The sequence below is a fragment of the Squalius cephalus genome (assembly GCF_949319135.1).
Source record: "Squalius cephalus genome assembly, chromosome: 7".
NCBI classification, from domain to species: Eukaryota; Metazoa; Chordata; class Actinopteri; order Cypriniformes; family Leuciscidae; genus Squalius; species Squalius cephalus.
The window spans coordinates 42,801,628-42,816,770 of NC_137128.1; the positions used below are offsets into that span (position 1 = coordinate 42,801,628).

At 34.3% G+C, this 15,143-nt stretch overlaps 2 protein-coding genes across 3 annotated transcripts; both read right to left on the reverse strand.

The window, feature by feature from the left end:
• Positions 1 to 9,639, reverse strand: ftr67 (finTRIM family, member 67). The gene is made up of 7 exons (XM_079876384.1): positions 8,967 to 9,639; positions 8,791 to 8,886; positions 4,574 to 4,807; positions 2,469 to 2,622; positions 2,286 to 2,345; positions 1,214 to 1,300; positions 1 to 1,091 (listed from the first exon to the last, which is right to left on the reverse strand). The coding sequence occupies exons 1-7, from the start codon at positions 9,561 to 9,563 to the stop codon at positions 1,036 to 1,038; spliced, it is 1,284 nt and encodes a 427-aa protein (XP_079732510.1). The 5' UTR covers positions 9,564 to 9,639; the 3' UTR covers positions 1 to 1,035.
• Positions 9,640 to 10,897: 1,258 nt separating this feature from the next.
• Positions 10,898 to 14,266, reverse strand: LOC307161143 (protein THEM6). 2 transcript variants are annotated; one of them, XM_079875693.1, is made up of 4 exons: positions 14,216 to 14,257; positions 13,276 to 13,780; positions 11,705 to 11,851; positions 10,900 to 11,521 (listed from the first exon to the last, which is right to left on the reverse strand). In XM_079875693.1, the coding sequence occupies exons 2-3, from the start codon at positions 13,774 to 13,776 to the stop codon at positions 11,744 to 11,746; spliced, it is 609 nt and encodes a 202-aa protein (XP_079731819.1). In that variant the 5' UTR covers positions 13,777 to 13,780; positions 14,216 to 14,257; the 3' UTR covers positions 10,900 to 11,521; positions 11,705 to 11,743. The 2 variants fall into 2 exon arrangements, with proteins under 2 accessions (XP_079731818.1, XP_079731819.1); XM_079875692.1 differs by having other exon boundaries at positions 10,898 to 11,851; positions 14,216 to 14,266.
• Between the last annotated feature and the right edge of the window lie 877 nt (positions 14,267 to 15,143).

Consider the following 15,143-nt stretch of genomic DNA (forward strand, 5'->3'; position numbering starts at 1 on the left):
ACTTGTAATAAACTTTATTTTTAATGATTTTTTTTTTATCATAATTTTAAAAATACTTGCAATTAAACAATGTTTAATACACACAAATACAGTTCAGACGTATGAAGCTAAAATAACACTTCTATGAATATAGACGGCATCAGTTGATAAACACTGATAAATTACACCAATATAGCACTCTAAATAATGTGCATGATTAATACATAAGAAAATACTATAATCATAGCTTAGTCAACAGGTAATTAGTTTAAAGTGGACCTATTATGCTTTTTTACATGTTCATTTTCTTTGATCTGTAATGTCCCTCCAGTGGGAGTTATTCTCTATATCAGTGTCACTGTTTCTGAACTCCTCGAAACGCCTCCGGGAACGAACACGTCACTATATTCCTCATTTAAATAATTCCCACCCGAGGCATACACAGAATAAAGGGACGAGCCATTGTCGAGTTAGTTATTAGCGTGTTAAAACTCACGGTTTTGGTAAGGGGCGGGACATTTCCGAAACATGCTCGAAGCGCTTGACCAATCACAACACACTGGTCAAGCCGACCAATCAGAGCACAGTGTGCATTTCAGAAGGAGGGGCTTCATAGAGACAGGAACTAAACAGAGCGTTACTGACAGACTGGGAAGAGAGGAGCAGCAACAATATCAAATTTGTGAATTTTTTTTTTTTTAAATATTCAAGCTTATGAAAACGTCAAAATCAAGACTTCGTAAAAGAGCATAATATGGCCTCTATAAAAGTTTGGAACACACAATATTCTAACTTTCACTCCAAGCACATCTGTAATTATAAGATATACAGTTTAACATTCTGTAAGTTTAAAGTTTATACCATTGAGACTTGGACAGCAGACACTGAAACGCATCTGCATTTACATTTCCGTCTTATTTAGTAATAAGAGTTTGTGGTTAATATAGCTTTACATTTTTTTACCATTAAAATGTACATATTCCAAACCACTAAGACAAACCGACTTTGGCCTCTTCAATGAATTATACTCAGGCGTTTCTCAGGCCGCACTTCAGGCTACCTCCGTCTCCTACGTGGCTGCAGTCTCTGACGAGGACCTTGTGTTCTCGATCCTGAAGAGACAATGATTAACGTACACAGAAACTAAGAGGTCAAAGATGATACCATGGTCACAGCTTAATATCTTCATGTCTGAGGTCAACACTATAGAATAAAATCTTTTCCTGATACTCACCAAATGACGAGAATGGAAACACACCAATTGTCGGGACGCTGACGGTAAAGGGGATCTGGACAGGCTGGCCAAACAACGGTGCTAAAGCTGTGAAATAAAAAAATTATCCTGTTAGCACTGTAAGCTTTTTCACATGAGGTATGAGGTATTACCAATATTTTATTATATTAAAATGAAACATCCTCTTAAGTTTTTAATTATTAAGCTCTGTTCCAAAACCTAGTGAGCTGCCTACCTAGACAGCATTTTAAGTCATAATCTACACTACCAGGGATGGCATCACTAAAGTTCTTTTTTTTTTTTTTTTTTAAAGAAACAATGATACTTTTTTTAAGCAAAGATGCATTAAACGGATTAAAAAAAAAGACACTTACAATGTAACAAAAAATTATATTTTTCAAATTTTGTTCCTCTGAACTTTGTATTTATTTATCAAAGAATCCTTAAACATGCATCACGGTTTCCCCCGAAAAAATTTTTTTGCAACATTGGTAATTATAAGAAATGTTTCTTGAGCTGCAAATCAGCATATTAAAATGATTTCTGAAGGATCATGTGACACTGAAGACTGGAGTAATGATGCTGAAAATTCAGCTTTGATCACAGGAATAAATTACATTTTACAATATATTTAAATCGAAAGCTGCTATTTTAAATTGTAATAATATTTCACAATATTACTGTTTTTACTGTTCTATTTTATTTAATTGAAATCTAAAAAGTACAGATAACAATAGTAAAATCTAATTAAAATATACAGTAAGTCAAAGTGCAATGTACTTTTTTAATGCATATTACAATTTTGCATTAGTAGTTTAACAACAAGCTAACGCCAGATTCTGTTGGAATCAATTGCGAGTTCTTTATATAAAAATAAAAGTTCTTTATTGGCATTGATGTTTCAGGAACCCTTAACATCCATGAAAACTTTCTTCATAGTGGAAACATATTCATCACACTAAGTGTGTAGACAGCAGGCGTCGAAGCAGCTCACTAGGTTTTAGAACAGATTCTATAAGCAGAATTTTGTCTAGACTTGATTTAAGGTGTTTTTAATTGTATGGACTCTTACCTTCATTTGACTCTGAATCTGTCTTTGGTTTAGTGCTCTGAATAATAGTAACATCACTCACTGCAAACCAGAACAGGAGTGTTAGATTGAGCATTACGGGTAATTTCACAATGCAATGGAATATTGATTTAGTTCTAAATGGCTTGAAATGTGGCATTTAAAACACAATGCAAGGCTGTTTACCTTTCTCTGAGATATTGACAAATCCCCCCTGACAGACGTCCTCGAGGAGAGCCTGAAACTCTGTCACCACCGCCATCACTGTTCCAAAGTTTGGGTCACAGGTAATGTTTGGCAAGTCAACAGGAACAGGCTGAGCACACAGAGACTTGCAGTTCTGAATAAGAACAATGAAAAAAAGAAGAAAAAAAAAATGATTGCAACTATGTTAGCCATAGGCAGCGGCTTGACTTTAAGCTTGTGTGAATCAAAAACCGTACGCAACCCAAATCCAATTTCTGATACTGGTTTCAGTTCACAAAGGCCAGTTTTCATCTCAGCACACAATGACAGATTAAAGCACAGACTGATGCAATCTCAATTCTGTGTCTCTCTTTGAGTCCTTTGAAGTTTTCAATAAAGGTTCACCATGTGAAACTCAGTGAAAACCAGGAGTACCAAACAGTCCAAAGGACAATTCCATATGCTCACATTTCACCCAAAAGTAACACATTTTTAAAGTCATCATGAAATCAAAATGGCCAATTATCTTTTTTTTTTTTTTTTTTTTTTTACAGTATATTGCAGTGCTTATTATAAATTACACATCCGTGCACACATTTTGTGTGTGTGTGTTTTTTTTTTCATATATGATATTTCATTCTATCTAATTAAGGGGGGGGGGGGGGGGGGTTTACAATGAGGCGAAATAATATATATTTTAATTATTAACATTATTATTTCACTGTAATGCTAAATCTCTGTAAGACAATTACTTACTTTCTGCTGTCGGACAGAAACCTCATATCTCCATTTTTTTTTCAGGAATCATTACTGGTCTCCCATTATGTCTGTCTGTGGTTTTTGCAAATATTTAACCAATAAAAAGTATTAAAAAGTGCTTGTGACTAAACCTCGTAACTCCATTGGCTCCTCTAACTGTCAGTCAAGCCTCATAACCCCACCCCCCTCTAAAGTGAATGAAGTGTCGTTTGCATTGCAAGGGTAAATAAAGAACTGGTTGTCTGAATAAGTTATTCACAAATTCTTATTCTGTGACAACTTATTTATATTATGTGATTTTTCATTTACATTGTGTACATTTTGGGACTTTTTATTTAGTAAAAATTATTTTTTTTGTATTTTGCCTATGTCATAATAAAAGGTAAATCTGGCCATGGTCACAAAAAGGAAGAAAAGACTAATTGCAACTTCTGTTTCATGCCAACTTTAATCCTTAAAAAAATGCAGTATTAGTAAGTGCAAAAGTATGGAAGCTTGTTCCTGCCACGGAATAATAAAAGTTTTTTTTAAAAGCTAATTGTGACTTTTCATCTCACAATTCTGGCTTTATTTCTCACAATTCTGAGTTTATGTCTTGCAATTTTGAATAAAAATCTCACAATTCAGAAGTTTTTCTCAGAATTATGAGTTTATATATCACAACACAAATACTACATATATATGAGTTTATACATCGCAAATTTAAGGGTAACATCTCCTAATTCAACTTTTTTTCTCTGAGTTTTTTGTGAGAAATAAAGACCCAACTTTGAGTAAACATCTTGCAATTCAGATTTTTTTTTCTTCTAAAATAAAAAAAAAGTCTGAATTGCAAAATGTTAAATCAAAATTGAGAAAACTGTGAGAGAAAAAAAGTCTGAAATCTGAAAATAAAAAAGTCACAATTACCTTTTTTATGTTTTTATTCTGAGGCGGAAACAGGCTCCCGTACAATATAGATTTAGGAGCTACAGATTTTTATTGAACACAAAATGAGTTGCACAGCCTACTTTTATGGTGCCTTTTTGACTTTAAAAAGCTTCCGGCTGCCATATGCTTTCATTATAAGGAAAAAGCAGCTCAGATATTCTGCAAAATATCTTCTTTTGTTGCATCAACTCACACAGGTTTGAAACAACATGAAGAAATAATGACAACTTTCATCTTTTGGTGAACTATTCATACGAACGAATATACGTACTTCACTATGGAGTAAGTGAGTGTTGCTTAGTGGTTAAAGACACTGATTAGGTTTGAAAATGTGCTTCATGAACTAACCACCATTGTGTGCATAAGGCACTTAACTTTGGATAAGAAAGCAATTTGTGAATAACCAGCAGCACTACCTGAAGGAAGGCGATATGGTCCTCTGTTTGCGAGAGCTCTCCTAATTCACCGTGTCTTTTCTTCAGCTCTGTTATCTCCTGCTCCAGTTGTTGAAGAAGCGCTTCAGCCTGGCTCACTGCTGCCCTCTCCTGACCCCGGATCAGCTCCTTCACTTCAGCGCGCCGTCGCTCTATAGAGCACACCAGCTCTGTGAAGATACGCTCGCTCTCCTCAAGGGCTGACTGTGCGGAGAGCTGAGGGGAGACAAAAGCCAAATCAGAACGCATGACTTCGACTTTAAAGGGGTCACGCCGTGGAAAACAGGATTTTTATTGCTCTTTTTGAAGTGAGAGTTTGATGTACAATGTAGACATACTGTTACTTTCAGAACTCCTTCCAACCAGAACATTCACTGAAACTTAAAGGGATAGTTCACCCAAAAATGAAAATTAGCCCATGATTTACTCACCCTCAAGTCATCCTAGGTGTACACTACTGTTCAAAAGTTTGGGGTCAGTAAGATGTTTTAATGTTTTTAAAAGAAGTATCTTCTGCTCACCAAGGCTGCATTTATTTGATAAAAAAAAAAAAAAAAAAAGTAATATTGTGAAATATTATGACAATTTAAAATGACTTTTCTATTTTAATATATTTTAAACTGTAATTTATTCCTGTGATCAAAGCTGATTTTCAGCATCATTACTCCAGTCTTCAGTGTCACATGATCCTTCAGAAATCATTCTAATATGATGATTTGATGCTCAAGAAACATTCATTATTATTATCAATGTTGAAAACAGTTGTGTATAATTTTTTTTTCAAAATTCTTTGATGAATAGAAAGTTCAAAAGAACAGCATTTATTTAAAATAGAATATTTTCTAACATTATAAATGTCTTTACTGTAACTTTTGATCAGTTTAACTCATCCTCGATGAATAAAAGTATTGATTTATTTTATTTCTTTCCCCCAAAAATAAAATTAAAATTCTTACTGACCCCAAACTTTTGAACGGTAGTGTATATGACATTCTTCTTTCAGACGAATACAATCGGAGTTATATTAAAAAATGTCCTGGCTCTTCCAAGCTTCATAATGGCAGTGAATGGCTGTTTCTGTTTTGAAGTCCATCAAAGTGCATCCATCCATGATTAAAGTGCTCCACGCGGCTCTGGCGGGTTAATAAAGGTGAAGTGAAGCGATGCGTTTGTGTATAATATCCATATTTAAAACTTTATAAAGTAAAATAACTAGCTTCCGGCCAAACGAACATATGGATTTCACTCAAGTTTAAAGCACAACTTCTGCGGGTAATGAGACGTTACTGCTGGTATTTACGCTACGCCATGACGCGCTACGCTACTTCTGACGTCGTAAGTTGCGCTTTAGGCGTAAGAACACCTGCGTATGTTCGTTTGGCCAAAAGCTAGAATTTTACTTTGTAACGTGTTAAATCTTAATATTTTTCTTACACTGACGCATCGCTTCGCTTCAGAAGGCCTTGATTAACCCTCCGGAGCTGTGTGGAGCACTTTTATCATGGATAGATGCACTTTTATCATGGATAGATGCAGTTTTATCATGGATAGACGCAGTTTTATCATGAATAGATGCAGTTTTATCATGGATAGATGCACTTTTATCATGGATAGAAGCAGTTTTATCATGGATAGACGCAGTTTTATCATGAATAGATGCACTTTTATCATGGATAGATGCAGTTTTATCATGAATAGATGCAGTTTTATCATGGATAGATGCACTTTTATCATGGATAGATGCAGTTTTATCATGGATAGACGCAGTTTTATCATGAATAGATGCACTTTTATCATGGATAGATGCAGTTTTATCATGGATAGATGCAGTTTTATCATGGATAGATGCAGTTTTATCATGAATAGATGCAGTTTTATGATGGATAGATGCAGTTTTATCATGAATAGATGCACTTTTATGATGATAGATGCACTTTTATCATGGATAGATGCACTTTTATCATGGATAGATGCACTTTTATCATGGATAGATGCACTTTTATCATGAATAGAAGCACTTTTATCATGGATAGATGCACTTATCATGGATAGATGCACTTTTATCATGAATAGATGCACTTTTATCATGGATAGATGCACTTATCATGAATAGATGCACTTTTATCATGAATAAATGCACTTTTATCATGAATAAATGCACTTTTATCATGAATAGATGCACTTTTATCATGGATAGATGCACTTTTATCATGGATAGATGCACTTTTATCATGAATAAATGCACTTTTATCATGAATAAATGCACTTTTATCATGAATAGATGCACTTTTATCATGGATAGATGCACTTTTATCATGGATAGACGCACTTTTATCATGGATAGACGCACTTTTATCATGGATAAGATGCACTTTTATCATGAATAGATGCACTTTTATCATGGATAGATGCACTTTTATCATGGATAGATGCACTTACCATGAATAGATGCACTTTTATTATGGATAGATGCACTTTTATCATCGTGGAAAATGAAGGAAGCATGAAGTGCTCTGGAAATGTCCTGGTAGACGGCTGCGTTGACTCTGGATTTAATAAAGCACAGTGGACCAAAGTCCTCTTTTCTGATGAGAGCAAGTTTTGCATCTCATTTGGAAACCAAGGTCCCAGAGTCTGGAGGAAGAATGGAGAGGCACACAATCCAAGATGCTTGAAGTCCAGTGTGAAGTTTCCACAGTCTGTGTTGGTCATCGGCTGGTGTTGGTCCACTGTGCTGTCCACTCAACGCAGCCGTCTACCAGGACATTTTCAGAGCACTTCATGCTTCCTTCAACAGACAAGCTTTATGGAGATGCTGACTTCATTTTCCAGCAGGATTTGCACCTGCCCACACTGCCAAAATAACCAAAACCTGGTTCAATGACCATGGTATCACTGTGTAATTACTGTGTGATTTCATGTAATATTCTAATTTTTTTAAATCCTGTTTTCGTGGGTTTTATGAGCTGAAAGCCCAAATTATGTACAAATAAACAACTAAATACTTGAAATCGTTTAAGTTGTGGGCCCTGAATCTATAATCTATGGAAGTTTATCGTTTTGAATGGAATTATGGAAATAAATAAACTTTTCCATGATATTCTAATTTTTTGGAAAGGGTCTGTATGTGAGGGGACAGCCATTTGCAGTGGTGTCTGAAACCATAGAGGACATTATCGAGTGCACTCATTCAATCCCATAATGCACCGCAATAACGAGTACAACCAATGTATGCTCAACAGCTAGAGAATACCCATAATGCACTGTGAGAGTGAAGCGCTGAGTGAATTCCCGCGTCTGACCAGAAGATGGCGCCTGCAAATGAAACATCCATCCATCGCTTTTTCCAAACTGCTTGTCCAGTGTGGCTACAGCGTAAATTCCCTTTTTAATTGATTAAGGTTCATATGTGCTAGTTTCCATGACAAAGTTCAAGATAAATATTTTCATCTTATTTTCATTTGTTCTTTCATTACATTACTGTGATTTAAATTATCGGCAAGAGCTTTAAAAGAATAAAGTATAAAACAAATTGTGTCCACTTTTTGTGAAAAGTAATAATCATTTTGTTTGATTTTGCCTCGATATAGGTTTCTGTACTTGAGCAATAATATATGTCTTACCAAAAATACAGTAAATATTGTTACAATTTAAAATAACTTTATATTATGAACATTTGTATATATTATAAATTTAACTGGTGTATTTTCAGCATCATTACTCCAGTCTTCAGTGTCACGTGATCCTTCAGAAATCACTCTAATATGCTGATTTGCTGCTCAAGAAACATTTCTGATTATTATCAATATTGAAAACTTTGAAAATATTGAAATATTGAAAATATATTTTTTTTTTAAATTGGGATTTTTTTCCAGGATTCCTTGATGAATAGGAAGCTCAAAAGAACAGCATTTATTTGAACTAGAAATCTTTTGTAACATTATTTCATTTTTGATCAATTTAATGCATCCTTGCTGTATTCATTTCTTTAAAAAAAGAATCTCACTGATCCCAAACGGTAGTGTACATAAAACTATAAAATACATCCTCTCCTCTCACAATGAACATTTAATATATAAAATAATCTAGACAGCTGTGTTATTTGCCCCCAATAAATGTACTATAATTAAAAATCTAGCGGTTTCCACGGATTGAGCTCCTTCAGTGAAGTTTGTGTTGGGAAAACAGAAAGCACTCACAGTGAGCGTCTGTGTAGCCTGTCTCAGGTCTGCCAGCTCCTTCTCTCTCTCCTGAATCCTCTGCTGGGAAATCACCTGCATCTCCGCCAGAGCATTCTGGGAAGAAAAACACAGGTTACATAATAGTTTGTTCTGACTCGTAAAAATCACACTCTAGAAATGCTCTACAATTTTACCTTTTTCTCATTCATCTCTGCTGTAGCTAGAACAGTGTCATGTCCTTTGTGTTCATCCGTCAAACAAAGGTAACAAATACATTGCTGATCTGTGCGGCAAAACACCTCTAGTAGTTTATCGTGCCGAGAGCAGAGCTGTTCTTGTATCTTCTTTGAAGGAGAAACCAGCTTGTGTTTCTGAAAGGCAGGAGACTCGAAGTGAGGTTGAAGGTGAGTCTCGCAGTAAGACGCCAGACAGACCAGGCAGGATTTAAAGGCTTTGTTTTTCTTCCCAGAGCACACATCACACTCAACATCTCCAGGTTCAGCTTCGGTGGGATCGGACGGGGTCGGCCCGGCATGCAGTCCTGTCTTCTTCAGTTTCTCCACCACATCAGCCAGCATTGTGTTCCTGCCCAGCACAGGTCTGGGAGCGAAGCTCTGCCTGCATTGAGGACAGCCATAAATCCCCAGATAGTCGTCCTGGTCCCAGTAGCCTTTAATGCAGCCTTTACAATAGCTGTGTCCACATGGAATAGTCACAGGGTCCTTTAAGACATCCAGGCATATAGAACAGTTGAACTGGTCATGCTCCAGGAAAACCCCAGCTTGCGCCATTTTGAAAGGATTCTTGCCGTCCAGCCCCAGTAGCAGAATGAAGCCCAGGCAAGCTTTGTTTATGCAGGAAGTGAGTCATGTGACCAGAGTCTGACAGGAGGGGGAGGGGCGGAACAGCTGCTCTCACAACAACTGAGCATGTCAGAATACACAGAGTTCAGCTCTGTTACGAATTAGAAGATGAATCTTACAAAAATGAGTCACGGTCATATGACACCCTACAAATCAGTAAATATAAAAATAACAAAATAAAATATCACACATACACATATATATATGTGTGTGTGTGTGTGTGTGTGTGTAAAAAAAAAAAAATATATATATATATATATAAAACAATAATTAAATAAATGATTTAATGTCTTAATTATTTGAATATTTGAATATATATTTTATATTCAGATATAAATGTATTTATAACAAATATAAAATAAAAATAAGAGCGATATATATTTTATATATAAAAATAATAATAATGGTTATATAAATACATTTATAAAATATTTTACACCTTTCTATTTATTTTGCCTTCTTTTTCTCTTTATATATATATATATATATATATATATATATATGAAGAGTTTAGATGCTAAAGCCTCTAAGTGCCATCTGAAATTTTCTTCTAGAATGGTCATTTTTATCAAGCTCTCATATTTAAGTTCAGTAATTTCACTTAATGGCAATGAAAATGACCTATTAATTGTCATTTAAGTGAAATTACTGAACTTAAATATACAAGCTTGATAAAAATGATCATAAATATATTTTATAAAATAAAAGAGAAAAAGGTAAAAAAAAAAATGTAATTACCGCCAAATAAAAATAATATTTCTTTAATTATTTAAAAAGGTAAATGAATTAAATTATATATAATTATTCTATTATATATAAGAGAAACAGAAGGTAAAATAAATAAATAAAAAGGTGTAAAAACATTTTAGAAATATAAAAAACAATTTTAAAAGCTTGCTTTTAGGATCATATATTAAACTTTAATATCTTATATTTTTATTTAAAGGTCCACAAATAAAATAATCTAATTTAAATTTGGAAATAAACTAAATTATTAAAAATGTTGAAGTATAACAAAGAAACATCGTAAAACTAATACAAAATATTTCCGATTGTTCAGAGTTAAAACTAAATAAGTAACACTGATTAGAAAAACGCCTTATACATAATTTGTCAGATTTTCTTGCTTATACACTGAAGGATAAGATGCTCTCTGGAACATCTCAAATCATGCTGGAGAACATGATCATCAGGTTTTATTCATGTTATCTCCAGTGCTGCTGCCATTCATTCAAAATAGGTGAAAAATACACAAATGCTGAGACATTGTGAAATTCATGTACATGTTTAATTCAACTTTCCACTTTGAGAGTGTAACACGACACTAGATGGCAGCAGTGCTGCTTTCACTTGATACAGAGACATGAACAGTGTTTATAAGCAAATGCTTCTAATAACTTAGAAACATATACAAACAATATTTACGATGCAGTACTTTATTTCATAATGCAAGTCTTCAGGTTTCAATACAGGTGGCTAAATAACTTTACATAAAGACTCTTCTAAAATAAATAATGCAAATCTCAGATTTTTTTACTTGAATAAATACATGTTCCCTTTTCACAAATAATAATAATAATAATAAACCATTTCAGTTTTAAATAGATAAACTAGTTTAAAATATTTGACCGGCACAACAAATCCATGAGGTGATATGATAAAACAACACGCTCAGATCTCATTTACCATTTCGACTATTAAAATATTCAGTGCAAATCCTTTTAAAGTGATTTTCGTTACGTTCATGTGCGTATTTGGTCATGGGAGCGTTCAAAAGCTCCAAGCATTCAAGTTTTTTCAACATTCGTTCATGCGTTCTCTTTGTCAACAGAGAAACATGCTCTGCGTTTTGTCAGTTTCATTCCTTGCAGCTTCTGGAGTGGATTCTGTAAATACAATAATGAGTGCAATACTTCTGAACTAAAATAAACTCTACAAAGGGCTGGTATGATAGAGTAAACACTGAAGCTTCCAACACAGGTTTTGGACCAAAAAACCCTTTTGTAATTTTAAAACTGACATTTAGAGATAAGCTACATGATTCAAGGTTAGCATCACGGGAAACTTACATGCACAAGGAAGGCTTACGGTAAGAGTTTTAGATATGATCATTTGGTCTTCTCGTCTAGTCCACTCTCTGCTCTGAGAGCCTGACTGCTGGCTGAGATGAATCTAATCCAGTGCTGAAGATCCTCTGAAATGTCAGGGCAGTCCACCTTCAAATTAGAGACATATAGGTTAGTCAAACAGGAACATACTTCAAAGACAATTACCGTGGTATTACCATGATACTGTATATGTCCAACAATATGGTATGCTCTAATTTCAAACTGGGACCGGGATCCCCAAGGGGCCGCGAGGGAGTGCGAGGGGATCCGTGAAAAAGTTTTGAGAAATAAAACATTTTATTAAAATAAAATAATATCAATTTTATAGAAACTAAATAAACAAAAATATGATTATTATTTTTTACAAATCATAATAAAGTAAAAAATTACATACATTTTAAATAAATAACAGTACAGTACTATAGGGATTAGGAAAAACGGTAACACTTTACAATAAGTTTCATTAGTTAACGTATTAACTAACATGAACTAACAATGAGCAATATTTTTGTTACAGTATTTATTCATTTTTGTTAATATTAGTTAATAAAAATACAGCTGTTCATTGTTTGTTTATGTTAGTCCACAATGTTAACAAATACAACATTTGATCTTAATAACATATTAATAAATGTGGAAATTAATATTAACTTAGATTAATAAATGCTGATGAAGTATTGTTCATTCTTAGTTCATGTTAAATAAGGTAGTTAACTAATGAACCTTACTGTAAAATGTTACCGGAAAAACATAATAGTAACTTAATTTACCAAATAATATTTTACACATATTTATAATACACATTTTCACTTAAATATATATATAAAATTTTATTTTTTTCTAGCATGGGGTTTTATATTGTAACGTAAAGGTAACGTAATTTTTGTAACAATATTTATGAGTATTTAGATAACACTTTATTTTAAGGTGACGTTGTTGCACTTTACTACTTACTATAAGAGTAAGTTTTGCATATATTATGCATTATTACAAGTAACTAACCCTAAACCAAACCCTAACTCTATAGTACATGTAGTTTATTAATATTACTCAGTAGGCTACTTATTTAAGTACAATGTAACTACGTCACCTTAAAATAAAGGGTCACACTTTAGATTAGGGTCCAATTCTCACTATTAACTATGACTTTTACCGCAATAAACTCCTAATCACTGCTTATTAACAGTTAGTAAGATAGTTAAAGTTTAAGTTTTGGGTAGAATTAAGGGATGCAGAATTTGGTCATGCAGAATAAGGCATTAATATGTGCTTTATAAGTACTAATAAACAGACAATATCCTATGCTAATAAGCAACTAGTTAAAAGTGAGAATTCGACCCTAAACTAAAGTGCTACCAAATAAAGTGGAACAATAATGTTATTCTAGGTATAAATTGGGTCTTTATACATAAAAACATAAAACTGCCTTTTAAATGGAAGGATGGGGTCACTAACACGAGGACAGGTCCAGTGTCTTTTAAAAGATAAAAAACAACTGCTTTAATCCACAAAAATGTTAGAAAAATGCATACCCCCCTCTTGCAAAGGAAATCCAAGATCTTCTGTGGATTTCCGCGAATCACGTTCTGTCGGCACAGCATGACAGCAGAGATGAACCCGTCTGTCTTAGACACGAATCTCTGCTCTATGTAGAAGGACTTCTCGTCCCACGACACGATGCGGGTGCGCAGCTCGAACGCCTCGCCGAGGGCCAGCGAGCGTCTGTAGCGGATGGTAGTGGCCCCGACCACCATGGTGGCGTTGAGCGCGCGCGCGGCCCCGAAGAGCCCGTTCCGGGTGCAGTGCGCAAAGCGGGCGAAGTCGCACTCGCGCAGATAGCGGGCGTTATTCATGTGACACATGAAGTCCAGGTCGTGGGGCAGAACCCGTCCGTGAACGACCTGCTCGGCCAGAACATCTCGAACCGGACCCTGGAACCAGCACTTGATCGCCATCCACGAGCCTCTCAGGAAGTACCACACGTCAAAACTGCCGAACAGAACCAGAGACCCGGACAGAATCCACAGCAGCATGATTCTGTTACACAGTGAAGAGTATTAATTATTCACATCATGAAGAATTCACGAACGTCAGATGGAGATACAGAACTGGGTTAATTGAGTTTTTTTCAAACATTTAGCTACTCTGATAGTGAAGAAAAAGCGATGCTGACAGGCTTCAGATGCTACTAAATACGACGCAAGACATCATTAGGTCATTTTTTAAATGTTAATGTAAGAGTTTGTGTTAGAATATATGCAACATTCACTCATTCATTTCGGAAATGAATGAAAAAGCTACATTTAGATTAAATATCAAAACGCACATACAGAACATTGACAATAGTGCAACGAAACCTATCCCAGGTCTACTGGTTTGCGTTTAAATACATATAAATTGATGAAATAGGTGCATTTATCAATGTTTATACGCATAATCTTGATGATAAAAGATGATATTCTTGATACTCACGCGATGGACACCCAAAAACCGGCTACACGCACTTCCGCAATGACAGATACTGCGCTCTGATTGGTTTAATGAGATCACGTGACTACGCAGTAGGCCGCACTACATGACGCTAGATTTCTATATCCCACTATAAAACAGGTTTCCAAGACAAAACAAACATATTTTGAATGGTGGTTACAGAAATTTTGAGATCATTTAAATAGTTTCACTCTGAAATGTGTATTAAGACATGTGTAAATGTGTATTAGGATTATAACATATTCATGAAATAGTTGTTTTTATTTATTACATTTTAATTATTTTTAAGGAAAGACACCCCAGGTGAATAGGGTAAAAAAATTACTTATATATATATCACCACACTTCCCTAGTTGATTGAATACATTAAGAATTGCAAACATGTTTTGTATTACACGATTTCGAAAAAGATTTTTAAATATGCAAATGAGGCATTATCTAATTAAATATGCAATAATTTGAGTACATTTCTAGAACAAAAATCTAAACATTGGATGAAGTCAGGTTCAAAATTCGACATATTAAGTTAAAGGAGTTAAAGGTTTTTACAAAGGGGATTTTGGATTTGTATCACTCCATAGATCAGAAAATAATGTCTACCGCCAGAAAAAAAAAAATTAAAGTAATTTTCACCATTTTTTTTTTAGGAATAAAATGTAAAAAAAATCAGGCAAATTATATATGAACAACCCCCTACATAAAAACCTTGTGGATATAGATAGGAATAAAACTAAAGTTTGGTGTATCTGCTGAAGTGGAGATTACATTGAGAAAAAAACAGCTATTATTGAAACTGTAATTGAAAACTACAGACGCAAATAAATAAAGTGCAATAAAATATACACTTAATAGTGTATTTTTGATGTTTTCTTTCCACTAATCTGAAAAAAAAAAAACTTTTTGAAAAGCT

What these genes read in the sequence shown, in the direction of transcription:
- ftr67 (XM_079876384.1), bottom strand. Translation starts at nt 9,563, where the DNA reads ATGGCGCAAGCTGGGGTTTTCCTGGAGCATGACCAGTTCAACTGTTCT. An exon ending in CAGAGATGAATGAGAAAAAG is followed by an intron (nt 8,887 to 8,966) that starts GTAAAATTGTAG and finishes TTTTCTTCCCAG; the next exon opens with AATGCTCTGGCGGAGATGCA. An exon ending in ACCATATCGCCTTCCTTCAG is followed by an intron (nt 2,623 to 4,573) that starts GTAGTGCTGCTG and finishes GTTCTTATTCAG; the next exon opens with AACTGCAAGTCTCTGTGTGC.
- LOC307161143 (XM_079875692.1), bottom strand. Translation starts at nt 13,776, where the DNA reads ATGCTGCTGTGGATTCTGTCCGGGTCTCTGGTTCTGTTCGGCAGTTTT. An exon ending in ATTTCCTTTGCAAGAGGGGG is followed by an intron (nt 11,852 to 13,275) that starts GTATGCATTTTT and finishes TCTAATTTGAAG; the next exon opens with GTGGACTGCCCTGACATTTC.